Raw genomic sequence first — 26,697 nt, 5'->3', positions numbered from 1 at the left:
TACATCCTTCCTGAGGACTGGTGCCCAGAACTGGACAGTATACTCCAGGTGCGGCCGGACCAGAGTCTTGTAGAGCGGGAGAATTATCGTTTTATCTCTGGAATTAAAGCGGAGGTTCATACAGAAATTGAACCTCCGCTTTTCGGAACCCCCCGGTGTCACAGTTGGCACCTTTCAGGGGGAAGGGGGGGTGCATATTCCTGTCTAAGACAGGTATTTGCACCCACTTCTGAGCATAGACTCCCACGGGAGTCTACGCGTCTTCCTGTCCTGCCGCGCTGTCTGCTGGGACACACACGGGTCCCAGAGACAGCAGGGACAATTTGGATTGCACTGTGCAGTAGGGAACCGGAAAGTGAAGCTGCAAGGCTTCATTTGCTGATTCCCTAACCGATGATGGTGGCGGCAGCCTCCGAGGACTGAGAGATGGTTCGGCCTCAGGTGCTGACATCGTTGGACCCTGTGACAGGTGAGTGTCCTTATTTTAAAAGTCAGCAGCTGCTGACTTTAAAAAAAATTTTTTTTGAGGGGCTCCCGCTTTAATACCCTTTTTAATGCATGCCAATATTCTGTTTGCTTTGTTAGCAGCAGCTTGGCATTGCATGCCATTGCCGAGCCTATCACCTACTAGGACTCCCATGTCCCTTTCAATCCTAGATTCCCCCAGAGGTTCTCCCCCCAGTGTATACATTGCATTTCCTTGCATACTTACCTGCTCTGTGCAGTGATTTTACACAGAACAGTCACGAGCCTCCTCTTTTTGGGTCCCCCCGCATGCGCTCCAGGCCTCTCCTTTCTGCTAGTACCCCCATAGCCAGCTGCTTGCTATGGAGGCACCTGAGCATGCTTGCTCCCAAGCCACTGCTCCATGTGTCCATTTACACACGGCCCACGGCCCGACCCCACCCCCGCTTTATCCTCATTGGCCTACTGGCTGTAATTGACAGTAGCAGGAGCCAATCGCTACCACTGTTGTCTCAGCCAATGAGGAGGGAGAGACCTAAGAGAGCCAAGGCTCTCGTTTACATCACTGGATTGAGATCAGGCTTGGGTAACTATTAGGCTGGATTCACACCTATGCATTTTTAATGATTTTTGCATTTTGCAGATTTGTACTACAGAACGTGTTCCAAATTTGCAAAATGCAAAAAGCACTAAAAATGCATAGGTGTGAATCCAGCCTTAGCCCTTGTACACACGGTCGGACATTCCGATGGACAATGTCCGATAGGACCGTGTTGTCGGATAATCCAACAGTGTTTGGGCTGGTCTATAAAATTTTCCGACAATGTGATCCGATCGTTTGTAGAGAATTCCGATCAGGCAAAGTGCCACGCATGCTCAGATCAAATTCCTAGACCAAAGCTATTGGCTACTAGCCTGAACATAGTCCCGTCATAACGAAATAACGTCATCACATTACGTACAATCAGATTTTCTGACAACTTTGACCGACTGTGTGTATGCAACAGTTTTGGACAAAATCTGACGGATTTGGTTGTCGGAATGTCCGACCGTGTGTACAAGGGCTTAGGGAGTGCTGCTGCACAAATGTTTTTGCCATCATGCATAGAATGCATGAAGGCAAAAAAAAAACAAAAAAAAAAAACCCTTGAGCCTTTACAAACACTTTAACTGCAGCTGAGGGCTCTGAGTTTGCCAGACAGGGCTGTGCTGTGCAGCAGAGCTGTGCAAATTTCAGGACTGAATGGGCAGAAATCTTTGAGCAGGTGAAACTGCTCCCATATATGTATTTTATCTGCGGATTTAGCTGTTGTTTAGCTGTATTTTACTGTCTGGAATTCAGCTTTAAAGCTCACTAAGAGAGCTGCAATATGGTTTATTTGGATGAAGTCGGAGCCGAAAATCTTCTCCGTTTTATTAAGATTTCTGTTACCATGACTTCAAAGGCTTGTAATAAAATGAATCATTTTACATATCACAGCGCTGAAAATACTCTCGCACACATTGATTTGAAAGGCATTTGCATAATCAGATTTCAGATAAGACAGTACTGTTTAAATGAAGAGTTTTTTTGACCATGTAAAAATTCAAATTTTACACCCCTTCTATTCAGATATTTTTTACCCCCCCCCTCCCCCCACCACCCTCCACCACCACCCTCCCCACAATATACATTTCCTAATGGCTGCATACAATTGCAAATAAGTACTTTCTATCTATTCCTCTGTGTATTGCTGTTATGGGGAAGAGATGTGAAAATATAGAGTGCAGCCTTGGGACAAGATGGTTTTGTTTGAATACCGTTCTGTATTTGTAATTCATGAATTTGCTGCTTTAAAGATTAAAGGAATTACTGTCCTAAATAATTAGGTTTAGGTACGTTGTTTATGGTTTACATTTTTGTGGTTTAATAGGAAACTATTGTGTGTTCAGGAAGTTCTTATCTTTATTTATAACAGTTTCCGCATACCTCCCAACTGTCCCTGGTTTGGAGGGATTGTCCCTGATTTGGTCCCTCTGTCCCTCTTTCCTCCTCATTTGTCCCTCATTGTCGTCTGATCTATATAGTTGTATATAAAATGCACTTTTTATCTATCAAAAAGTGTTTCCCAGAGCTAAACCTTTCATATGTTTTCTAAATTGCTGCATTTGTAAGTTCCAAAAGCCAATATAAAGGAATAGTAGTGGTTAAAAAAAGCCATTGTGGGTTTAACCAATCTTGTTTTTTTTGTACAATTCTCCTTTAAGGGGGCGTGACAGGGGGGTGTCCTATGCCTGCAGATAGGTGTCCCTCATTCCCATCTCAAAAAGTTAGGAGGTATGGTTTACATAGAGGTCATTTATATTCTGTTGGTTCTGTTGCCCCCCCTGCAAATGGTGGAGTTCGGATGTCTCCAGTGTAGAAATAGTTTGAGGCTTTATTCACACAGGCGTAACACTATGCGCCGGGTGGACGTCCTTGACTTTCCGGGGGTATATCTGAATGATGCCTGTAGCTACAGACATCATTCAGTAATTGGCTTTTTCACCAGGCGATTCCCTACACCATAAGAATGATCATAGCGGCTGTTCCACCGATTGAGCGTTCTTACGGGTGGCCGGCCTCCGGTGCTTCTACCAACTCACCGTTTCCATCTGTGAGCCGGACACAGGATCCGCCGGCCCCCGGATGTTCATAATAGAGATTTCCAGCAGACCAGATGGTCACCGGAGTCTCTATGATCATTCAGAGGCCGTCATGCCCGCCCTCTGCATTCAAAAACCGGCGCCGCCTCGGCTGGAAAGCCATGATCTTTATTTTTTATTTTTTTTATTTAAGGCTTTTCAGCCTAGAGGTGAGATGTGGGGTCTTATTGACCCCACATCTCACTGTAAATAGGTCCGATCGTGCCATATTATCAATCAAAATTATATAATCAAATAAATTTTTTATATTTTGAAAGTGTCAAACTAAAAAAATAAAAGTAAAAGTAACAATAAAAAAAAAGATTTTTTTTTTCAAAGTGTCCCTGTCCCCGTGAGCTTATACGCAGAAGCGAACTCATACGTAAGTCCCGCCCACATATGAAAACGGTCTTCAAACCACACATGTGAGGTATCGCTGTGAACGTTAGAGTGAGAGCAATATTTATAGCCCTAGACCTACTCTGTAACTCAAAACATGTAACCAGTAAAAAATGTTTAAGCGTCGCCTATGGGGATTTTTAAATACCAAAGTTTGGCGCCATTCCACGAGCGCGTGCAATTTTGAAGCGTAACATGTTGGGTATCTATTTACTCGGCATATATTCATCTTTCACATTATGCAAAACAATTTGGCTAACTTTACTGTTTTTTTTTTTTTTAAAGCATAAAACAGTTTTTTTTTTTCAGAAAAAGACGTGTTTTGAAAAATTGCTGCGCAAATACCGTGCAAGATAAAAAGCCATTGTATTCTCTAGGGTCTTTGCTAAAAAAACATATATTATGTTTGGGGGTTCTATGTAATTTTCTAGCAAAAAAATAAAATAATTTTACATGTAGGAGAGAAATGTCAGAATTGGCCTGGATGCAAAGTGGTTAAAGTGGTTGTGAACCCATATACAGTATATAAAAAAACAAAAACCTGCAAGACAAAGGCATAATGAGCTAGTATGCATTGCATACTAGCTCATTATGAAATACTTACCGTAGAACTAAGCTGTTGCAGTGGTCCCCATACACTGCTGTGAATGGTGACATGTCTCCCGGAGTTATTTCCGGGTTTTTCCAGGCTCCATCGCTGTGATTGGCCAGAGTCACGATGACGTCACTCCCGCTCAGGAGCCACCAGTCATGGCACAGGCCCTTTAGAAGCGGCACAATCAAGCTGTTTCTTCAGTGCGCATGTGCCAAATACGTTGGCACCATAGGCGTGCACACAGGCTGCGTCAGGTGTACCTGGGCACACCCTAATCACCCTGTGTGATGCAGATTCCCCCTGTTTAAACCTCTGATATTTCATCAAAGCCCCTTAGAAGGGCTCCTACAAAATTTGTCAAAAATAATGAAAAATAAATTGTATTGTAAAAATAATCAAAAATAAAACAATAGAAATAAAGACTACTGACACCATCTGTATATATGCACATACACACATACATGTGTGTTTGAGCTTTGAGGTGCACACCCTAATGCAATAGCCTGCACACACCTATGGTTGGCACAAGTGTTTACCATAAATACTTATTGTAGGCTTACCTGTAGGTACAAGTGGTGTAACAGGGTTAACAACCACTTTAAGAGAACGTCCCTGCGGGATTCACGTTTACTGGATGGGGATGCACAGGTTTCCCAGGGTCGGTGTTAGAAATTATGGGGCCCCATATTTCGCTTTTTTGCACATTACATAGTTACAGTGGTGTGAAAAAGTGTTTGCCCCCTTCCTCATTTCCTGTTCCTTTGCATGTTTGTCACACTTAAGTGTTTCGGAACATCAAACCAATTTAAACAATAGTCAAGGACAACACAAGTAAACACAAAATGCAATTTGTAAATGAAGGTGTTTATTATTAAAGGTGAAAAAAAATCCAAACCATCATGGCCCTGTGTGAAAAAGTGATTGCCCCCCCCCCTTGTTAAAACATACTATAACTGTGGTTGTCCACACCTGAGTTCAATTTCTCTAGCCACACCCAGGCCTGATTATTGCCACACCTGTTCACAATCAAGGCATCACTTAAATAGGAGCTGCTTGACACAGTAAGGTCCACCAGGAGATCCTTAAAAGCTACACATCATGCCGAGACCCAAAGAAATTCAGGAACAATTGAGAAAGAAAGTAATTGAGATCTATCAGTCTGGAAAGGGTTATAAAGCCATTTCCAAAGCTTTGGGAATCCAGCGAACCACAGTGAGAGCCATTATCCACAAATGGCGAAGACATGGAACAGTGGTGAACCTTCCCAGGAGTGGCCGGCCGCCCAAAATTACCCCAAGAGCACAGCGACGACTCATCCAAGAGGTCACAAAAGACCCCACAACAATGTCCAAGGAACTGCAGGCCTCACTTGCCTCAGTTAAGGTCAGCGTTCATGCCTCCACCATCAGGAAAAGACTGGGCAAAAATGGCCTGCATGGCAGAGTTCCAAGGAGAAAACCACTGCTGAGCAAAAAGAACATCAAAGCTTGTCTCAATTTCTCCACAACACATCTTGATGATCCCCAAGACTTTTGGGACAACATTCTGTGGACCGATGAGACAAAAGTGGAACTCTTTGGAAGGTGTGTGTCCAAGTAAATCTGGCGTAGAAGGAACACTGCATTTCATAAAAAGAACATTATACCAACAGTAAAATATGGTGGTGGTAGTGTGATGGTCTGGGGCTGTTTTGCTGCTTCAGGACCTGGAGGACTTGCCGTGATAAAAGGAACTATGAATTCTGCTGTCTACCAAGAGATCCTGAAGGAGAATGTCCGACCATCTGTTCGTGTACTCAAGCTGAAACGAACTTGGGTTCTGCAGCAGGACAATGATCCTAAACACACCAGCAAGTCCACCACCGAATGGCTGAAGAAAAACAAAATGAAGACTTTGGAGTGGCCTAGCCAAAGTCCTGACCTGAATCCTATTGAGATGTTGTGGTATGACCTTAAAAAGGCCGTTCATGCTCGAAAAACCCTCTAATGTAACTGAATTAGGACAATTCTGCAAAGATGAGTGGGCCAAAATTCCTCCAGGACGCTGTAAAAGCCTCATTGCACGTTATCGCAAACGCTTGGTTGCAGTTGTTGCTGCTAAGGGTGGCCCAACCAGTTATTAGGTTTAGGGGGCAATCACTTTTTCACACAGGGCCATGATGGTTTGGATTTTTTTTCACCTTTAATAATAAACACCTTCATTTACAAATTGCATTTTGTGTTTACTTGTGTTGTCCTTGACTATTGTTTAAATTGGTTTGATGTTCCGAAACACTTAAGTGTGACAAACATGCAAAGGAACAGGAAATGAGGAAGGGGGCAAACACTTTTTCACACCACTGTACATAGTTAGTCAGGTTGAAAAAGGACACAAGTCCATCCAGTTCAACTACAAAAAAAATAAAAATAAAATAATAATAATATTATACAATCCCATATACCCAATTCTATACCCACAGTTGATCCAGAGGAAGGCAACAAACCCCCAGCAGAGCATCATCCAATTTGCTAAAGCAGGGGAAAAAATTTCTTCCTGATCCCCCCGAGAGGCAATCGGATTTTCCCTTATCAACTTTACCTATAAATGTCATTTCCCAGTTATATTATGTACACTTAGGAAATAATCCAGTCCATCAAGGTTGATCAATGTTTTTATTATTTTACCTATATCATTTTTTTTGTCCCATATCCGTGTCCACGTTGTAAGTGGGTATTTATATTATTACAGTTCACATTGGAGCGCAACACCATCACTTAATGTGATGCAGTGTGACCTGAAGAGATGGATGGGAACTTTTACCTGAACACTGGCTAATTAAATTCAAACTTTGACATCATACTTACGTGAAATGTTATTGGTTGTAATTAAACAATGCTTTTTCTTGTGAATATTATGTATTTTTTTTAATTTTTTGTGTTACATGGCAATTCTCCTCTACATACCATCTAAAGAATAAATAAGCTCCTGAAGAAGCGGCCAAGTCCGCGAAACATGTAGAGTAATCATTATTAAGATGGTACAAATGTTCTAATCGTTAAGATAAAATGTAAAAGTATTTCCTGATTGTCATGACTTGGTTTTATACTTACCTGTATAAAATGAATGTATTCCCCCTTTGTAATAAAATATCTTGAATAATTTTATTATCGACTGGTCATTAACAGCCAATTATATGGTACCACTAGTGGTCCGAACATAGCCTCTTTACTTTTTGCTCAAACTTTTAGTATAACAACAGCTAGAATTTTAGATTTCTTTTTATGATTTGTGATCCTTTTTAAGGCACAACATATGTAACCTATTCATTTTTTTTTGGTTTCAGCCATAACATCTTGCTCTATGAAGATGGACATGCTGTGGTCGCAGATTTTGGAGGTAAGGATCCTTGAAATGATAATATGTTATCACCCTACAATGTTAAAGGGACAGTCCACAGAGCCATATTGTCATGAGAAGGGAAGAGAATTTGGTCTTGGTTGGTGCCACTAAGGCATGCCTTAGGACAATCCGGATCCTTCTGTAATATAACCAATGGATAAGCCGTGCAGGCAGCGATGGAATACCTGTCCCTTGGGCCCCCAACCAGTTTCATATGATCATGCATAGGAGTTGTGCATACACATTTGTTGCTGGCTTCTAACATGGGTTGGAAAACATATCTACACTTCTACAGCATTTGCAATGTCGTGTTTTCATTGGTCCTTATGTTGTGTTATACTATTTCCAAATTATTTATATGATGCTGGCAGATAATATTGGAACACGGGGGTTGATTTACTAAAGGCAAATAGACTGTACACTTTACAAGGCCGGTTGCTCCAGAGCTTAGTAAATGAGGGGAGGTTCTGGTGACTTCCATCATCCAATCATGTGTAAGTAAAAATGCTATTTTCTTTTCTTGCTTGTGATTGGATATTCTTGGAGCAACTGCCCTTGCAAGGGCACGGTCTGTTTGCCTTTAGTAAATCCACCCCAATGTCATAGATGCCACATGATTTGGAGCAATGTCCCTCTGTCCCTCTTTCCTCCTCATTTGTCCCTCATTTTGGTCTGATCTATATAGTTATATATAAACTGCACTTTTTATCTTTCATAAAGGGTTTCCCAGTGCTAAACATTTCATCCAATTTCTAAATTCCTGCATTTGTACATTTTAAAAGCCAATATAAAGGAATAGTAGTGGTAAAAAAAGTCCTTGTGGATTTAATTACCCTTTTTTTGGGGTTAATTCTCCTTTAAAGTGGTTGTAAACCCTTAGAGACCACTTTAACCTACCGGTAGGCCTAGATTAAGGCTTACCTGTAGGTGCAAGAAATATCTCCTAAACCTACATGGTTAAGGAGATATTTTCCAAAACACAGGCACCGCTGTCTACGGCGCATGCGCACTGAGCGTGCCGTTAGTGAAGGCGATCATGCCGTCACTGACGGCTTCTGTGCACATGTGTGGGAGTGACGTCATCGCTGCTCCAGCCAGTCACAACGCCAAAGCAGCGATACCCGGAAGTCACTCCCGGAGATATGGAGGCGACGGAGGAGGTGAACGAGGGTCACTTTGGGGGCTTCAATCTCAGGTAAGCAATTCATAATGATCTAGTATGCTATGCATACTAAGTCATTATGCTTTTGTCCTGCAGGGTGTTTTTTTTTTAAGATAGGGTTTGCTTCCTCTTTAAGGGGGTGTGGCAGGGGGCGTGTCCTATGCCTACATATTTTTGTTAGTAAGTGTCCCTCATTCCCATCTCAAAATGTTGGGAGGTGTGTCCAGATACAGAGAGTGTGCATATTGTGTGACATTGTTTAAAAATCTTAAAGCGGGAGTCCGCGTTTTTTTTTTTTTTAAAGCCAGCAGGATTATCCAGGTAACTGCACCCCCCTCCCCCCTGAAAGGTGGCAATTGTGGCGCCGGAGGGGGGGACGATTCCGATGAGTGGAAGGTCAATTTTAGGGTGGACCTCCGCTTTAAAGGAGAGAAACCTTTAGGCTGGGTTCACACTGTTGTGTGGAGCGTTTCGCAGCAGGGGGTTGGGTGCGTCCCTGTTCACCATTTCAGGTCCAAATTTTTGGGCTGTATTTGGACCTCAAACGCACCAGAGATGCACAGGACTCTTCTGCAAACTGCTTTTCAGCTGTCCTGTAGTTGTGTGACCCGGCTTCATTGAGACACAGTCTCCTGACATGCGAATTGGATGCAGGGAAACCCTCATACAAGTCGCACTAGTGTGAACCCAGCCTGAAGCAGGCTATAGATGGATCATAATGTTTCCAGTTCAGTGGCCATCTTTGGGCAGGCTGGTTGTACTGAAGTCACTCTACAGTAGGTGACCGTGATATTGTGTCAATCTTGCCGCTTCTAGCAGCGAGATTGACACCCTACGAGCCCCGTCGCGGGAGCCAGCGCCGAGCTGGCTCGCATCGGGAAAGGGAAAATGAAGGAAAAATGTTTCTTTTCCTTTCCCGATAAGCGACAAGCATCGCTGGCCGGGTTGACACTGGTGCGGGGATCCGAATTGGATTCCCGCCAATACCAGGCACTGTTTGGTATGAATCCTAAGGGAGAACTCCACGCCAAATGTAAACAAAACAAAAAACGGCATGGGTTCCCCCTTGGGAGGCATACCAGGCCCTTAGGTCCAGTAGGAATTTTAAGGGGAATCCCCTTCACCGAAAAAAACGGCGTGGGGTCCCCCCCAAAATCCATACCAGACCAGACCCCTATCCGAGCACGAAGCCCAGTCGGTCAGGAAAGGGGGTGGGGACAAGCGAGCGGGCCCCCCTCCTGAGCCGTACCAGGCCGCGTGCCCTCAACATGGGGGGTGCCTTGGGGAAGGGGGGGCCGCGCGGCCCCCCCATCCCAAAGCACCTTGTCCCCATGTTGATGAGGACAAGGGCCTCTTCCCGACAACCCTAGCCGTTGGTTGTCGGGGTCTGCGTGCGGGGGGCTTATCGGAATCCGGAAGCCCCCTTTAATAAGGGGGCCCCTGGATCCCGGCCCCCCACCCTATGTGAATGAGTATGGGGTACAATGTACCCCTTTCCATTCACCTGTGAAAAAAATGTACAAAAAAACACACACACAAACGTTAAAATAGTTTATTGCACAGCTCCGGGGGTCTTCTTCGTCGCCGCCCTCTTCTTCCGACTTCGGGGGTCTTGTCCCCCTCTTGTCCCCCTCTTCGGTTCTTCTTGTCGGGCCACCGCTTCTTCTTCCAGCTCTTTTACTAGCGGTGGCCTGGTCTTCTGTCGCCGCCGCCGCCGCCTTCCGTTCTTCTTTACCGTTTCTGTCCATTGAAATCAATGGGGCAGCGTGGCTATACCGCCGGAAATGCGCTGCTGGAGCAACGCGTTGTGGTGATTTTAACCATTTCTCAGCCGCTAGCAGGGAGGTCAAACCACCCCACTAGCAGCCGAAGACCGCAGCTAAAACTACCTAAAAATAGCACCGCTTTACCACCGAAGCCCACGCGCCTCGGTGTGAAAGGGCTCTAAAGTAATTGTAAAGCCTAATAAAAAGCCTAATAAAAATAAACGAAAAACAACTTACATTGCAGTGGATTTGCACAGAGCAGCCTGGATCCTCCTCTTCTCGGGCCCCTCTTCGCTGCTCCTGGCCCCTCCCTCCTGTTGAGTGCCCCCACAGCAATTAGCTTTCTATGGGGGCACACGAGCCGAGCTGCAGCTCCGTGTATCCATTCAGACATGGAGCTGCCAATCGGCCCTGCCCCCTCTCTATCCCGATTGGCTAAATGAGTTTGACAGCCATGGGAGCCAATGGCACCGCAGCTGTGTCTCAGCCAATCAGGAAGAAGAATCTAAGGTAAGAATTAGGGGGTGCTGGGGAGACTGTTGCACACAGAAGGCTTTTTATCTCAATTCTGCATTTACAACTCCTTTAAATATAGATGAGTTTTTCTGGCAGGGGAGTAGAGTGACCCTTGAGGGGGATCCCTGATCTAGGGGGGGCTCTGCCTCGGGCTGGCTTGGGAGGATCCTGATAGTATTGCAGTTTAGAAGTAATCTTGCCTGAGAAGCAGCAGGAACAAGGACAGTGTGAGTAAATCAGCATGGTCGGGGACATACAAAGGGGAAAGGCTGCCACATGTAGCAAGCCTTTCTGGAAGACAGAGTTGTGCGTAACCACCCTGGCGGTATTCCCGAGTCTGGCTCGGGGTGAAAATTCAGTACCATTAGCGGTAACCCCGAGCCAGATTCGGGATCGCATCGCTGGATCCAGGATGAGTGTGCTTACCTTGTCCCCTGGATCCAGCGATGTCCCCCTGCACTGCGAGCGGCTCGTCCTCCGCTCGATCTATCACATCGCCAAGCTCTGTCCCCTGCGACCGTAAGGGAGGTTAATCTATCCTATGCTTTGCCCTGGGAGATGTTTGGAGCAGCCGGGTGGGCTGGTATTTCCTGCAGTTGGTAGAGACTGTCAGTTTTCAGAAGGAGGACAGTTCTGGACAGTAGCAGCCTCTCCATTGGGGGGAGGGGCACCCCCCTTATCCATGCACCTGGCCTCTAATCTACATGCAGGGTGCCAGGCGCATGGATTTCAATGTTTTTATTTTATTGTTTTAAATATGATTAGAGCCCCGAGGCTCTAATTGGCATTAAAAAGGGTGAGCTTGGGGTACAGTGCTCTGTCTTCCTGCTTCTCCTCCCGGCCAATCAGGAAGCAGGTCTTGGCCGATAGGAGACGCGACCGTATTGGCCGGAAGCAGAAGCAGGGGGGAAGCCACCGAGGAGGAGACATGGGGGAAGCCGCCTGCGACCTGGATGGGGTAAGTGCGGGCCTGGTGGGCAGACGGACGAGTGACACAGGGGAGGGGGGGTGGCGGCTTATTCGCCGATGGACCGAGAGATGGGTGGGTTTGATCGATCGACTAATCGAACTGGGGCAAGGGAGTGGTTTGTTTTCCGCCACCCCTTCCCCCCAAAAAAATGGAGCCAGCCGCCACTGGTTCTGGAGCGTGTACATAGGAAAGAAGTTGTCCTTGTTTTGTTGCAAGTTAATTTGGGCATCCCATAAATCCTATTTCTCATCCAAGTTATCACCCCTAATAAATAACAAAAGCCAAGCTCAAAGTCCGTTCCTTGTGTCTGGAGAGAAGGTGGAAAATTCTTGTCTGGCTGTGCAGGAGTGGGGAACCCAGTAATCTGCAACTTCAGCGGGGATAGTGCTACACATATACCCAGTGAAGTGGCTGGCCTCAGGTGATACACAGAGATTAAAAAAAAAATCCACTTACATGTTGTACAAGTTGTGCCTGTTTATCTGCCGCACTCTTTTCTCTACATTCAAAGTGCAGAATTTGTAAAGCTTGTCCGAGCTGTCAGAAAAAGGGGGTGGAGAGTTAAAGTCATGGCTGTCAATCAACTGGAGCTCCCTCCACTGTCACCTTTTTTCTCTTGGTGTCAGGAAAACTTGTAAAAAGTAAATCAAGCAGAAAGCAGAGGAAGGAGGCAGCAGACAGAAATGACACCTAGTGCGCTTAATTGAGACAAGTACACACTATAGAGAGATATTTTTCATATTTCATGTCTGAGGTTTACAACCTCTTTACATATCCATTTTAGGTGGACCGAACATTTGGGGTCCATTCATACTTCTCTATGTGCATTAGCATTAAAACTTGTGTTATAATGCAACATACAGTAATGCATAATACATTTATTTTGAATGCACTATGATGCACATATACAGTAAAAAAAAGTAGAGTGGGTAATCGCGCCACACAGTGTGAATGGTCTTTGCAAAGTGGTTGTCAGAAATAGAGCAGTTGGGGCATATTAACTGCTCATTGAAAGGGAATAGAATGTCTTAAAGCTTTTATGTTTTTTGTGCATTAATGTGTGTTGCATTAAAACGTTTGTTAACACGCACAGCGAGGTATGGGAAGGCTTCTATGACCATGCTTTACTTCTATGCTATATTGCTGGCTGTGATCTCCTGCAGGGGTGGAGTGATGCGCATGGTCCTCGTTTTCTTAAAGTGACACTAAAGGTAATTATTTTTTATTTTTTTTAAATAACAAACATGTCATACTTCCCTACACTGTGCAGCTCGTTTTGCACAGAGTGGCCCCCGATCCTCCTCTTCTGGGGTCCCTTGCTTATTCTCTCGGCTCCTCTCCAAATCATATAACCCCCGTGAGAAGCGCTCTCCCGGGGGGGTTACCTTGCGGGTGCTCTCCAGAGTCCAGCATTCGGCGTCCATAGATGCCGTATGCAGGACTTGGTCCCGGCCCCCTAGCCGCGTCATTCTATTTGATTGACAGCAGCAGGAGCCAATGGCTGTGCTGTTATCAATCTATCCAATCAATAGCTGAGAACCCCCTAGCCAAGAGAAGGCTTGTCCCCGTGGGACTAGTTTGAGGGCTCAGGTAAGTAAAACGGGGGGTGGGGGGGGGGCTGGGGGTCGGTCACTGACAGACGTTTTTTCACTTTCATGCATAGGATGCACGAAGGTGAAAAAACATGAACCTTTACAACCCCTTTAAGAAATCTTACTCATATGTCTCATAGATAATTAGTAACCCAATGCAGAGTCCTTTTTCCCAGCAAAGGGTTGTATTCCTGAAACTGCATTTGGGTTACAATGTGCGGTGGCTAACAACTATGGTCTAGCAGATTTCTTTTTAATTTTTTTATTTTTTTTAACTCTAATGCCGCATACACACGACCGGACTTTGCAGCAGACTAGGTCCAACTGTCTTCCCGGCAGACTTTCGGCGGAGTTCCGATGGACTCTCTGAACGAACGGACTTGGCCACACACGAACAGACTAAGTCCGTTCGAAAGTCCATTTGTTTTGAACGTGATGAACGTGAAACGGGACTAAACAAGGAAGTTCAATAGCCAGTAGCCAATAGCTTCCCTTGCGTCGTATTTGGTCCATCGGACCAGCACACAGACGAACGGTTTTCCCAATTTTAGTCCATCAGAATTGAGTCCGTCGGATGATTTGAAACATGTTCTATTTCTAGGTCCATCGGATTTATTTTTTGAAAAACGATCGGATTGTCCAACGGACTAATCCTTTTGGATTTGCCGGAAAGTCCGGTCGTGTGTACGTGGCATAAGGCTTGGTTCCCATATATGTGAATTGGCTGCGTTTTGAACCACATCAGATTCGCATGATGTGTGGACCGAACTGGCTTTCTATGGAGCCACTTCACATATGTCCGGGCTGACCGCAGTCCGTTTTTTTAAAAAGAGTCCTGAATGTTTTTTAGTCAAGTTCAGGTGCGATTTCAAGTAAGAATTTAGTACCTGAATCACACCTGAACTGGGGAACAAAACCACACATTTCAAAAATTAAGAGTTAAACCGCGGCCAGACATACACTATGGGGCTTATTTACGAAAGGCATCGAGTTTGCCGGTCCCGCTGGCACAGTCGCGGTGTACGCAGCAGGCTAGCCCGCTAGCCCCACCAATTAAAGGGGACCTACAGATGCGCTCATTTGCTCACCGCTGCCATTGTGCCGATGTATGTTGGTGCGCAGCAGTCGGTAAGTGGTTAATTGATTTTTTTTAACCTAAAAATGCAATGCAGCACTTTCTGTACTTCATTCTTCCCTGCCTACGCAAGAATGTCTCCTACACCCCCCAGATTCTACTCATGTGACACATTTTAACACTTGGAAAGAGGAAACGGTGCAACTAACACAACGCTACAATACACAACACATAAACACAAGCATATTCTACTACAGCAAAGGTTTAACAAGTATCAGCATATTAGAACACGAAAAACCCATGAATTTTTCACACCAGAATGGTGCTGTATTATGCAGGTCGTCCTGTGATCGCACCATACTTATTATTTTTCTCAGGAGCATACAAAAAAAACTATATTTAACAAAATTATGGCTTAGGGATTTTTTCTTCTCTTTGTCTCTGTAGAATTCTTTCCCAACAGCTGTCACAGACATGACATTTCCAAGGGCAAACCTATTAAAATTCCACTTATTTTTGTCTACTGAACAAATTAGCATTTTTCAAACAAAATAATAATTTATTACGTTAAAAAAAAAATTTATGTATGGGCCATTGGCCTTCTCGTGAAGGGATATTTTTTTTAAAAGAAAAATGTTATTACACATTTCCTTTAATGTAAAACAAAGCTAGGCAATGCAGGTTCATCATGTAAGTATATTGCAGTGTGCCTTCAGACTGAGACTCCTTCAGTGGAACATTAACCACTTTAGCCCCGGACCATTTTGCTGGCCAAAGAAAAGACCACTTTTTGCGATTCGGCACTGCGTTGTTTTAACTGACAATTGCGCCGTCGTGCTCCGTGGCTCCCAAACAAAATTGACGTCCTTTTTTTCCCACAAATAGAGCTTTCTTTTGGTGGTATTTTATCACCTCTGCGGTTTTCATTTTTTGCGCTATAAACAAAAATAGAGCGACAATTTTGAAAAAAGCGCATTATTTTTTACTTTTTGTTATAATAAACATCCCCCAAAAATATGTAAAAAACATTTTTTTCCCTCGGTTTAGGCCAATACATATTCTAAATTTTTTTGGTAAAATATATCGCAATAAGGGATTGATTGGTTTGCGCAAAAGTTATAGCGTTTACAAAATAGTGGATAGTTTTATGGTATTTTTATTAATATTTTTTTTTACTAGTAATGGCGGCGATCAGCGATTTTTATTGTGACTGCGACATTATGGCGGACAAATCAGACATTTTTGACACATTTTTGGGACCATTGTCATTTATACAGCAATCACTGCAGTGATTCCTGTGTAAATGACACTGGCAGTGAAGGGGTTAACCAGTGGGTGGCAGTGTAGGGGTTAAGTGTTCCTAGGGATGTGTTACTAACTGTGGGGGGCTGGGCTTTCATTTAGTGAACACTGATCTCTGCTACAATCACATGGAGCAGAGATCAGCGTCACTAGTTGCTAGGCAGAACAGAGAGATGCTGTTTACAGCGTTCAGCCGCCCCGTAAAACGATCGCGGGTATGCCCGCTGCGTTCGAGTCCGCGGGACCCGCAATCGGACTCACAGGGGTCCCGACCAGTACGCAAGCACGCTGCCGGCGTCGTGCTCGCGATGGCAGGGCGGCTTAAAGATTGTACGTACCTGTACGCCAATATGCCTGCCCGTGCCATTCTGCCAACGTTCATCGTCGTGCGCTGGTCGGGAACTGGTTAACTGAAACGTCTTCCACCGCTGTGTCTTGAATTAAATAAAATGTCCCAAGTATGTGACTTCACCGTTCAACTTGCTGTGTATTTCTATGATATAATTCAGACCATTATGAGTGCCAAATTATTCACCACCACCGGATTTAGATCAAGGGCTTACAGTGCCTTGAAAAAGTATTCATACCCCTTATAATTTTCCACATTTTGTCATGTTACAACCAAAAACATAAATGTATTTTATTGGGATTTTATGTGATGGACCAACACAAAGTGGCACATAATTGTGAAGTGGAAGGATAATGATGAATGGTTTTAAAAAATGTTTACAAATAAATATGTGAAAAGTGTGGGGTACATTTGTATGGCGCCCCCCAAAGTCAATACTTTGTAGAACCGCCTTTCACTGCAATTACAGCTGCAAGTCTTTTTGGGGATGTCTCTACCAGCTTTGCACATCTAGAGAGTGAAATGTTTGCCCATTCTTTTGGAGAGCATCTGTGAACAGCATTTTTAAAGTCTTGCCACAGATTCTCAATTGGATTTAGGTCTGGAGTTTGATGGGGCCATTCTACAACATGAATATGCTATGATCTAAACCATTCCATTCTAGCTCTGGTTGTATGTTTATGGCTGTTTTCCTGCTGGAAGGTGAACTTCCACCCCAGTCTCAAATCTTTTGCAGACTCTAAAGCCTTGTACACACGGTCGGAGAATCTATTGGAATGCGTCTTATCGGACCGCGTCGTCGGATAATCTGACTGTGTGTGGTATGCATCGGACTGATTCCGTCCGAATCTCCGTCGGACCCAATTTTCCAACATGTTGGAAATATTTTCCGACCAACTGGTTTGATCGGACATACTCCGATCATGTGTAAAGAATTTGATCGGACCAAGTGCCACGCATGCTCAGATCAAATACCTAGACCAAAGCTATTGGCTACTAGCCTGAACGTAGTCCAGTCATAACCAAATAACGTCATCACGTTACGAACGATCAGATTTTCCGACTACTTTGTCCGACCGTGTGTATGCAACACCAGTTTCGGACAAAATCCGTCGGACAAAAGGTTTTATTCTAAGATTACCCTGTATTTGGCTCCATCCATCTTCTTAGCAACTCTGACCAGATTCCCTGTCCCTGCTGAAGAAACGCATTCCCACAACATGATGCTGCCACCACCATGTTTTACGGTGGGGAGGGTGTGTTCAGGCTGATGGGAAATGTTGTTTTCCGCCACACTTAGCATTTTGCTTTTAAGCTGAAAAGTTAAATTTTGGTCTCATCTGACTACAGCACCTTCTTCCATATGCTTGAACATCGCGGTTCGCGCATGTGCAGTGTGTGCCTGGCTGTGAAGCCACAGCCGAGCACCTTCAGTACGAAGTAAGAATGCTGGTGCCAGGGAGAGGAGGGGGAGAGGAGTGGGGCTTCGTACGCCCACATCGCTGGACAGTGGGACAGGTGAGTGTCTGATTATTAAAAGTCAGTAGCTACACTTTTTGTAGCTGCTGACTTAAATTTTTTTGTTTTTTCGGTGGAACTCCGCTTTAAGAAAACTCTTTAAAGAGGAAGTAAATCCTGATGAGTTTACTTCCTCTTTGATTCCCTGCAAAGGTAAAGCATAATGGACTACTATGCATCGCATAGTAGTCCATTATGTGTCACTTACCTGACACAGGAGCCAGCCAAGTCACCGCTGTCCCCTGTAGTTCCGAGCGTCCATCTTCTTGGTGGCTCTCCGTGGGTCTGGCTCTGGCACTGTGATTTGCCGGAGCAGCAATGACACTACTCCCGCGCATGCGCACGGGAGCTGACACTCGCGGCATATCGCCACGATCTGCGGCTTACCCAGTGCGCCTGCTCGCCGCTGTCTACGGCGCATGCGCCGTAGACAGCGGTGGCTGTCTTCAGGTAAATATTTCCTAAACCGTATAGGTTTAGGAGATATTTCTTGGACCTACAGGTAAGCCTTAATTTAGGCTTACCTGTAGGTCAAAGTGGTTTGTAAGGGTTTACAACAACTTTAAGTATCCTGATGAAACATGGGGGTAGCAAAAATCACACTGTCAGAGCGCCTGGAGGACGAGGAGTGGATAGAGTCGGCTTCCATCTCCACATTATGGCGGGAAGGGAAGGGACCGTTCTGCACTGGAGTAGACGTTGGTTAGTAGTTGTGGATGTCAAGGTTTGGGTATCAATTTAAGAAAATGTATCTAGGCTTAGAGGGGCTGGGAGCGCATAAAGGATGAGTCTGAATTGCGGAGTTTGTATGAGTTTGGTACCAAAAGGGTTAGCTTCTAGCGGTGAGCAAGCTATATCAGTCTCATAGGTGGGCCATATTTCTGAGAGTGTGATCTCTTGGACTTCACATTTCTGAGGTTTGTCAGCCCTGGATGTATACTGGTGCTTAATATAGTAACAAAAGCCTGGGGATTATCTCTCTTTAGAATCCTTGTGAAGCGGTACTGCCCCTTTTGGAAAGTTGTCTTTCTGTTGTTGATGGCGATAGCAATACGCTTCAGGGCAGTATTTGCATATTTGGGTGCCTAGTTCAAACATTTATTGTATGAGGCAATAGGATGAGGGGTTGTTCCCTTCATTTGCACGCTTTCCTGTTCTGGTGACAGTCTGATGGGGGGCCTCAGAGATGTCATTCAATTTATGGGAGTCTAGGGTGGTCAGCCCCCTTTTTGTAGGGGATCACGTGTCTATATATCAGGTACGTTTTGAAATGAAATTCTCACTCTCTTTGTTAGCTTGTTATCACTTGAACATAGTGGTGCTATTCTAACTTAGTTTTGACATTTCTCATATCTATCGTTCTTTTGCCTTCCATGAAACTGTCAGCTCATATAAGGAAAGATATATCTTCAACACTACCCAGGGAATGTCTTGTATTGATTAGTGCCAAAACGTGAACTACTACAAGATCTAAGGGGAAAAATTCACTCATGCAATTGTAAATCATACCCTGTTCAACGGGAAGTGGAGAGGGTAACTCCTAGGACCCAACCCAGCGCTGTGGATTATGATTATGGTTTGGTGAGATTGTGGGCCCAGGCTATACTATTGTGTGGTAAAGTGAATTAAGCTTATCATGTAGCATGCAGTCATGAAAAATTTAATTGATTGTGCATGGTTTCTAACTGCGAAGGATGAGAAGCACGCTCCAAGTGTTTGGGCATTTCCAGATTGCTTCCTGCGAGTCACCCACTTCGCTGGAGAAGAAAAATGTCTGATGAAGAACATCAATAATAAATTAAATATACTGACAAAGAAAACATAGTGAAAGCAAAGTACCCAGGGGATAAGTTGTGGAAGAAAGGCCTCATGGTTCTTAGGGGGCTAGATGATTGTCCAACAGTACAGGGCTTGCTAATGCAATGTAGAAAGATGGCCAATTTGCAGGATTTTAGCTTGCTTCGGGTTTTGTTGTACAGTAAAAATCGGTGTACCTGTTCGAACAGTCTGCCTTGTCATATAATGCTTTGGGTAATTCCCCGAGATTGTAGGTACAGGGGAGTGGAAGGGGGATCGGATAATTTAGATTTCTCGCCCTTTGGTTCGGCAATTTCCAATGGAACGAAGGTAAATATCTGGTGTTGTGTGACTTACTGGGAAAGGGGTATAGTGATCAGCATACTTTCTAACAGATTTCAGGACATAGGGTTGAGAAGTGTCTGTTGGCCTGGTGGCATGGGATATGATCGATGGAAGATTCTATTAGCGCGATCGTCTGCTGTTGGTCCTCATGTGACATCCGGAGAATACAGAAATAGGAATGTTTTAAAGGCTGATACTTATCCAAAATGTCAGCTGCGGGTTCGGGACCTCTAGTCATCTGTCGTGCCCTTCTTGGCTTAGAAGCTTTTGTGGGTCTTGGAAATTGAAGGTGGTGGCCCTGCACATTAGCATGGGGAAGAGGACCAGTGTCTACGGTACCTCAGGTCTTGCGCTTTCATCGTCGGCTCTTCTCTGGATGGTAGGGTTCTCCTGACCGGAGTGTGGAACTCGTCGTACTAATTTGGGACTTTAACCCTCAATATTTTGAGGGTCTCGCAGAATGATTGAAGATCTTCTGGAACTTGCAATGTAGCTGAGCGAACTTGTGATGTTGCTGCTAGACAGAAAGGAAATTTCCATCTGTAGTTGATCCCTCTGGTGAACATGATCTCTAGTTGGGGACGAAGGTCCCCTCGGTGCAAGTCTTGGTAGATCTGTATGTCATTAATTCCTTGAGAGAGCTGGGTTCTGTTGCGGGTTTTGCAGAGTATCTCCTCTTTCAGGTGAAAGACCACAACTTGCGGGGGGTCTGACTCTCTACCTTGTGGCCTCAAGGTATGGTAAATGCGCTCCATCTCAATCGTGGTGTGGGGGTCTGTCCAACAGGTTGTTGAGCAGGCCCGTCACTGCTGGCAGTAGTTGGTCTGAGTCGATCATTTCGGGGAGGCCTCTCAGACTAAGATTGTGTCTCCTCCCATGGTTATGTTGGTCTCCCATTTACTGCCGTAGATCACACATTTAAGAGTGTGTGTGTTTACCTGCTGGTGAATATGCTGGATGACAGTGTGTTGATGGGCTGCTGTACATTTGACCTCCTGTAGTCCGCCTGCCAGGGCCTGTATTTCGTGTCTCAGGTCGGTGATGGCTGCCGAGAGGGTGTCTTTGATATCCGCCGCTTATGAGTGCCCCAAATAGTCTGAAAGGGAATTCATCAGAGAAAATTACTTTACCCCAGTCCTCAGCAGTCCAATGCCTGGACCTTTTGCAGAATTTAAGTCTGTCCCTGTCCCTTTAAGTCTTTCCTGGAGAGAAGTGGCTTCTTTGCTGCCCTTCTTGACCTAAGGCTGCCCTCCAAAAATCTTCATCTTGCTGTGCGTACAGATGCACTCACACCTGCTTGCTGCCATTTCTGAGCAAGCTCTACACTGGTGGTGTCCCGATCCCGCAGTTGAATCAGCTGTAGGAGATGGTCCTGGCACCTGCTGGACTTTCTCAGGCGACCTGAAGCCTTCTTCATAAATGCAGTGGAAATTTTATCTTTTGGGATTAAAATAGAAGTCCAACCTAAGCTGGTTTGGCTGGGCTTCTCCTAAGGGTCACAGGAGTGCAATTCGTTTTGCACTGCTGTGACTCGTTTTAAGCAGAGGGTGATCTGAAATCCACCCTCTGTTGACGTCACTGAAATCAGTCCAGGCACTGTGTCATCACGACGATGAAGTCTGGATCCACCAGGTGCCTGAACTGATGCCTGTCTCAGCCTCTCAGCAAGCCGCTGAGAGCCTGAGATGGCCGATCCCCACCCCTCCACAGCTCAGCGATCCAGTGTGCGTGGAGGAGCAGAGAGGAGAGCTGCTGATTGACAGTCACCAGCTCTCCTCTTGGGGATCTGTGAGTCTGTCTCAGTGTAGAGACGCTGAGGGACAGATGCAGCATTGGTCCCATGCTGCGTCCACCTAGGTAAGTATAAAAGGGGGGGGGGACATACTTCTTTTTTAAGTTCATATTCATGGCAAAGACGGACTTTGCAATTAATTGCAATTCATCTGATCACTCTACATACCATTCTGAGTATATGCAAATTGCCATCATAAAAACCGAGGTAGCAGACTTTGTAAAAATGAATCTCTGTGTCATTCTCAAAACATTTGGCCATGGCTGTAGTTGTTTTGAAAAACCATTAAATCAATGGGTTTAGTTCTGTTTTAAGGTGATTGTAGCCATATTAGTGCACTATTACACCAACATAGTTGAGTACTGTCTGGGATACTTTCTTAATTTGAATTAACAATTGCATTTTCTGCACAAGCTTTTGGGGGTCTACCCAGTTCTTCCCAGTCCAAGCAGTACTGGTGCTAGGACCAAAAAGAATGGGCTAGAACCGCAAAAACTGTCAGGATGGAGTAACTGATTGATTGTGCACTGCCATAGAAAGCAGATTTTTTTGTCTGCATATAATGTAGTGCTGTGACTTTTCTGTACAAGGATCTAGTATTTATTCATTTTTAGTCTGACTTTAAGCTCAGACACAGTGTGACCTCTTTGGTGAAATGCAGATACTTTTCTGTGCTTTACCACAACACAAGACCTGTCTTTTCATACCAGAGATATGTGGGAAATAGTAGACTATAACCATGCAAGATGCTTCAGTAAGGTTCCATTGATTTTCCTAAGGCAAATACTCACTCGGATTTCGCTTGCTTAAAATGAATAAATAAATAAAGTAAAAAAACATTCAGTTGTTTTTCTATTTACAGAGTCAAGATTTCTTCAGTCGGTCGATGAGGACAACATGACCAAACAGCCTGGGGTTTGTTTACATTTCTTCTCTTATTAAAAGTCTTTCTGAATGGCCTGATACATTCTTGAACCCACTGAGTGATACAAAATCTGTTTTGGTGAGGACAAAAGTATAGAAGCTGGAGAATCGGGGGTAAACATGTGGAGCTGATCCTTTTACACTTGTCCATACACACGATCAGACTTTTTGACAACAAACATGCAAATTAGCTGTTTTGGAGCAACATCCGACCATGTGTACGCTCCGTCGGACAAACTTTTTTGGTTTTCATCTGACTTTTGTTGGTTGTGCGAACAGATAAAACTTTTTGACAACATAAGTCCGATGGAGTAAAGTCCGATCGTGTGTACACAAAACCATCGCATGCTCAGAACCAATGCAAAAGATCAGACAACAATACAGAAGTTGACCAAAGGTGGCGCTGGAGTAATTGAACATCCTCTTTTGAAGTGTTGTCAGTACGTGGAAACGTCACTACGTTCGTGTTTGTTGCCTAAAAAGTCAGATTGTGTGTATGCAATACAAACTTACGGCCAACGCCCTTTGTACAAAAGTCCACGGGAAAGTTTGTACAAGGTCCGATCGTGTGTACGAGACTTTAGAATGATCTCCCCCTACAAAGAATTGTCAGCTTTCCCTAATAGCTCCAACACACACTGAAAATATGGCTACTGTGAGCCCACCCTTTTATATAAAGGGGGCTGGATTATCCATTCCTTCAAAATATTAGCTTCTGTGACTCTGACTAGGGGCAACGGCTATGAATCCTAGGCTGTTCCCTATTTCTGGTGGTAGACTTGTGACATTCCCAGCCAAACGTTCATGATTGACAAACCTTGTATTCAACATGAACCCATGGTAAGGGCGAATTTTAATTTCATCCCTAATCACAGGCAGGGGACCAGAAGGGGACCAGGATGTGTTGCCTAGCTACACAAAGGAAAAGTCAGGTCACCAGGATGACTATCTTTTTTTGGCTGAGCTATGTAAATCTCAGGAATGGATGGACAAAAATGTAAATCATTTGACAAGTAAAGTAGCGCTTATATACTGTATGTACCTCAATGGCGTATTTAGTCACTTACATGAAGTTCAGTTTTGCTTGATGTACAGAAAGACCTATTGTTGCCCATACCTAAATGCACAGAACTGGGGAAAGTTGCACAGTTGGCAGTAGGATGTAGGGCTAGTTTTCCGATGGGCTCTATAGGCATTGATCATTAGCTCCCAAAGCCAACTCATCTGTGAGGCACACACATTTTTCTCAGAACCTTTTCTTTTTTACTGACCTTACCCAGTATTGGGTACTGGTCTAACTTGGCTTTTAGAAAACATTAACAATGTATAAATGTAAGATAACTGTATCTGCACTGATAACATGGAAATGTATTGAAAGTTAATAACGCTGCATGCAAGGATTGCTTACAGCATTTTAGCCCAGTTTCTTCAGTGTGTGATTGAGGTCCTGCACTGTGGTTTTACGAAATCTTCTTCCAATCATGAAAAAGGACACTGGTTGTTGGGTGGAGGAGGGGGCAGTCACGATTCTCTGGAACTGTGTGACAAATATGTCTACCATGTGTATGGGGAAAAAAAAACAGGCCAGGGAGTTTGTTCCCCCTGGGGAGGCCGAAAAATTATCAAAAGAGGAGCTCCATGTTTCTTGGTTTTGCCACATTCAGGTATGTGTCTGATCTTTGGATAAAGCCTTGCAGGGGTCCTTCTGAGACTAAAAGGGAACCTAACCCCATATGCATCCTATAGACACAATACTATTTCCCTAACGGTAAATCCGGCTCTGGTAGAAAGACTAAGGTTAGTGAACACAGGGATACAACACTAACTTCGTTGGATATTAGCAAATATTCCCTTTGTGAGAACGTAAATGGCAGATATAATGGGACCTGTTACGTTGTTTTAACTGTAAACACAAACGCTAGATAAAAGAAGGTACTGCAGGTACCTTTTATTAATAAACAAGTCTCCTTGTGTGTGGAGGGGCCTTCAACCCATCTCTGGGGCCTCAACCTCAGCTCAGCTGTTATCAGGTACTTTTGGTCCCCCCGTCAGCGCTATTTTTCTTGTTGAGCAATGAGCACCAAAAGAGTCTCAAAATCCAGGAAGATCTTTTATACAAAACTTGAACAGATTCCTTGATAAAGGAGCTTGGGCCTGCTCCCTCTGCTTCCTTTACCTCACTTTTCGACCATTACCGGATTGGGTGGTCTACTGGCCAATGGCACCAGAGGTAGTAAAGGGTCACATACAGCGTCTAATGTTCTGAAATCTTATACTGTATGTGTAGAACTGTTGACGGGAGTAGGGCACTGAGACCTTTCAAATAATTAGTGTTCATTGGACTGTTGTTTTTGTCCAAAATTACACTGGAGTAAGTGTTAGGTGGAAAGTTTAGATGTAAATTGTGTTTAGCAGGGTGCATCTTAAAACCCATCTTTAACCACTTCAACTCCGGAAAGATTTCCCCCCTTCCTGACCAGAGCACGTTTTACGATTCGGCACTGCGTCGCTTTAACTGACAATTGCGCGGTCATGTGATGTGGCTCCCAAACAAAATTGGCGTCCTTTTTTTCCCACAAACAGAGCGTTCTTTTGGTGGTATTTGATCACCCCTGCGCTATAAACAAAAAAATAGCGCCAATTTTGAAAAAAACGCATTATTTTTTGCTATAAAAAATATCCCCCAAAAATATATAAAAAAAATTTTTTTTCCTCAGTTTAGGCCGATACATATTCTTTTACATATTCTTCGTAAAAAAAAAATGCAATAAGCGTTTATTGATTGGTTTGTGCAAAAGTTATAGCGTCTACAAAATAGGGGATAATTTTATGGCATTTTTATTAATATATATTTTTTTACTAGTAATGGCAGCGATCAACGATTTTTATCATGACTGCGACATTATGGCGAACACATCGGACAATTTTGACACATTTTTGGGACCATTGGCATTAATACAGTGATCAATGCTATAAAATTGCATTGATGATTACTGTAAAAATGTCACTGACAGTGAAGGTGTTAACCACTAGGGGGCGGGGAGGGGTTAAGTGTGTCCTAGTGTGTTCTAACTTAAGTGTGTTCTAACTGAAGGGGGGATGGGCTTGTGTGAAACCACACTGATCGCTGCTCCCGATGACAGGGAGCAGACGATCAGTGTCCTGTCATTAGGCAGAACAGGGAGATGCTGTTTACATCGGTATCTCCCTGTTCTTGATCTCCGTGACACGATCGCAGGTAACCCCACATCAATCAAGTCCGCGGGTCCCTTGGTCACAGAGCTCGCGACAAAGTAACGTAAAGGTACAGTACTTTGCCCAGCTGTGCCATTCTGCCCACGTATATATGCCGACAGCGGTCGGCAAGTGGTTAAGGTGTTACTAAGTTCAAGACTCTGCATTCACTATATCTGGACTGGTCTCCCAAAGTACACAGAACATGAAAATGCAATTATTTTAGTAAACATAAACTGCTAAATACCTTTTCTCATCAGCAGTATATAGCAGTCTTGTGACTTTTATCAGTGTCCAGCCGAGCACTGGTTAAAACTTGTAGGAGGGGTTTTCTTTCTGTCCTATGAGACTGCAAGACCCCTGACCCTCTGTTTGCACAGTGCTGATTGGCCCTGTGCTGAGCACATGCATCCTCCCAAGAAAAATAAAATCCTCTCTAGCATTACACACCATACTGAGCATGTGCAGCCTGACTCTATAGACTCTGTGTTATCAGGAAATTATTAGGGGGCAGTGGAAGAAGGGAATGATCAGAGAAGACAGGATCAAATAGGCATTTTACACAATGCAGAGGATTAACCCCTTAGGTTCCACAGTGAGTACAAGCATGCTTTATTGCATATATAGACTGATTTTACTGCCGTGGGTTTGGTCACACTTTAAGCCCTTGTACACACGGTCGGAAATTCAGACGGAAAATGTCCGATCGGACCCTGTTGTTGGATAATCAAACCGTGTGTGGGCTCCATCTGACTTTTTCCATCGGAATGTCCGACCAACAAAGTTTGAGAGTTGGATATAAAATTTTCCGACAACATGATCCGATTTGTAGAGAATTCCGATCGGACAAAGTG

The 26,697-nt window shown here is 44.3% G+C and overlaps 1 protein-coding gene across 1 annotated transcript in view; it reads left to right on the top strand.

The window, feature by feature from the left end:
- TNNI3K (TNNI3 interacting kinase) overlaps nucleotides 1-26,697 on the top strand; it is a 391,224-nt gene that overhangs the window by 144,771 nt on the left and 219,756 nt on the right. Inside the window, exons 18-19 of the mRNA XM_077450470.1 lie at nucleotides 7,446-7,498; nucleotides 22,548-22,600. Of these exons, the coding sequence (XP_077306596.1) occupies nucleotides 7,446-7,498; nucleotides 22,548-22,600 (106 nt within the window). The remainder of the gene's footprint in view (nucleotides 1-7,445; nucleotides 7,499-22,547; nucleotides 22,601-26,697) is intronic.

The sequence above is a fragment of the Lithobates pipiens genome, unplaced genomic scaffold (genome assembly GCF_037356315.1).
Source record: "Lithobates pipiens isolate NorthernLeopardFrog02 unplaced genomic scaffold, aLitPip1_a1.2 Scaffold_23, whole genome shotgun sequence".
Taxonomy (NCBI): domain Eukaryota; kingdom Metazoa; phylum Chordata; class Amphibia; order Anura; family Ranidae; genus Lithobates; species Lithobates pipiens.
Note: the sequence above shows the minus strand (reverse complement) of the source record. Positions and strands in the feature narration are given on the sequence as shown.